At 68.8% G+C, this 308-nt stretch overlaps 1 protein-coding gene across 1 annotated transcript in view; it reads right to left on the bottom strand.

Moving 5' to 3' along the window:
* Positions 1–5: 5 nt before the first annotated feature.
* Positions 6–308, bottom strand: part of MED11 (mediator complex subunit 11) — a gene marked incomplete at both ends in the record, with an annotated part of 656 nt that continues 353 nt past the window's right edge. The window contains one exon of the mRNA XM_010726914.2: positions 6–101. Within this exon, the coding sequence (XP_010725216.2) occupies positions 6–101 (96 nt within the window). The remainder of the gene's footprint in view (positions 102–308) is intronic.

Here is a 308-nt window from a genome sequence, read left to right as displayed (position 1 = left end):
TCTGCCAGCCTCCTCCTGGCGTACTCCATTCTGTTCAGCGCCAGCTGGCAGCCCTTCCGTGCCGCGTAACTGGAGCCTTCGTGGGGCTGCCCGGTGGCCACCTGGAAAAGGGGCGGGGCTTCAGGTCGGGGCCACGCCTCCCCCCCCTCCGCATGGCCACGCCTCCTTCAGGCATGGTCACGCCTCTATCTGACAAGGCCACGCCCCCGTTCATGGCCACGCCCCCTTCGGCCAAGCCCACGTCCCTCCCATGGCCACGCCCACTATTTGCCATGCCACGCCCACCTGACGCGGCCACGCCCCAAGCA

This window comes from Meleagris gallopavo, unplaced genomic scaffold (assembly GCF_000146605.3).
Source record: "Meleagris gallopavo isolate NT-WF06-2002-E0010 breed Aviagen turkey brand Nicholas breeding stock unplaced genomic scaffold, Turkey_5.1 ChrUn_random_7180001860611, whole genome shotgun sequence".
NCBI classification, from domain to species: Eukaryota; Metazoa; Chordata; class Aves; order Galliformes; family Phasianidae; genus Meleagris; species Meleagris gallopavo.
The sequence above is the reverse complement of the archived record's forward strand: the minus strand, read 5'-3'. Positions and strand labels throughout refer to the sequence as shown.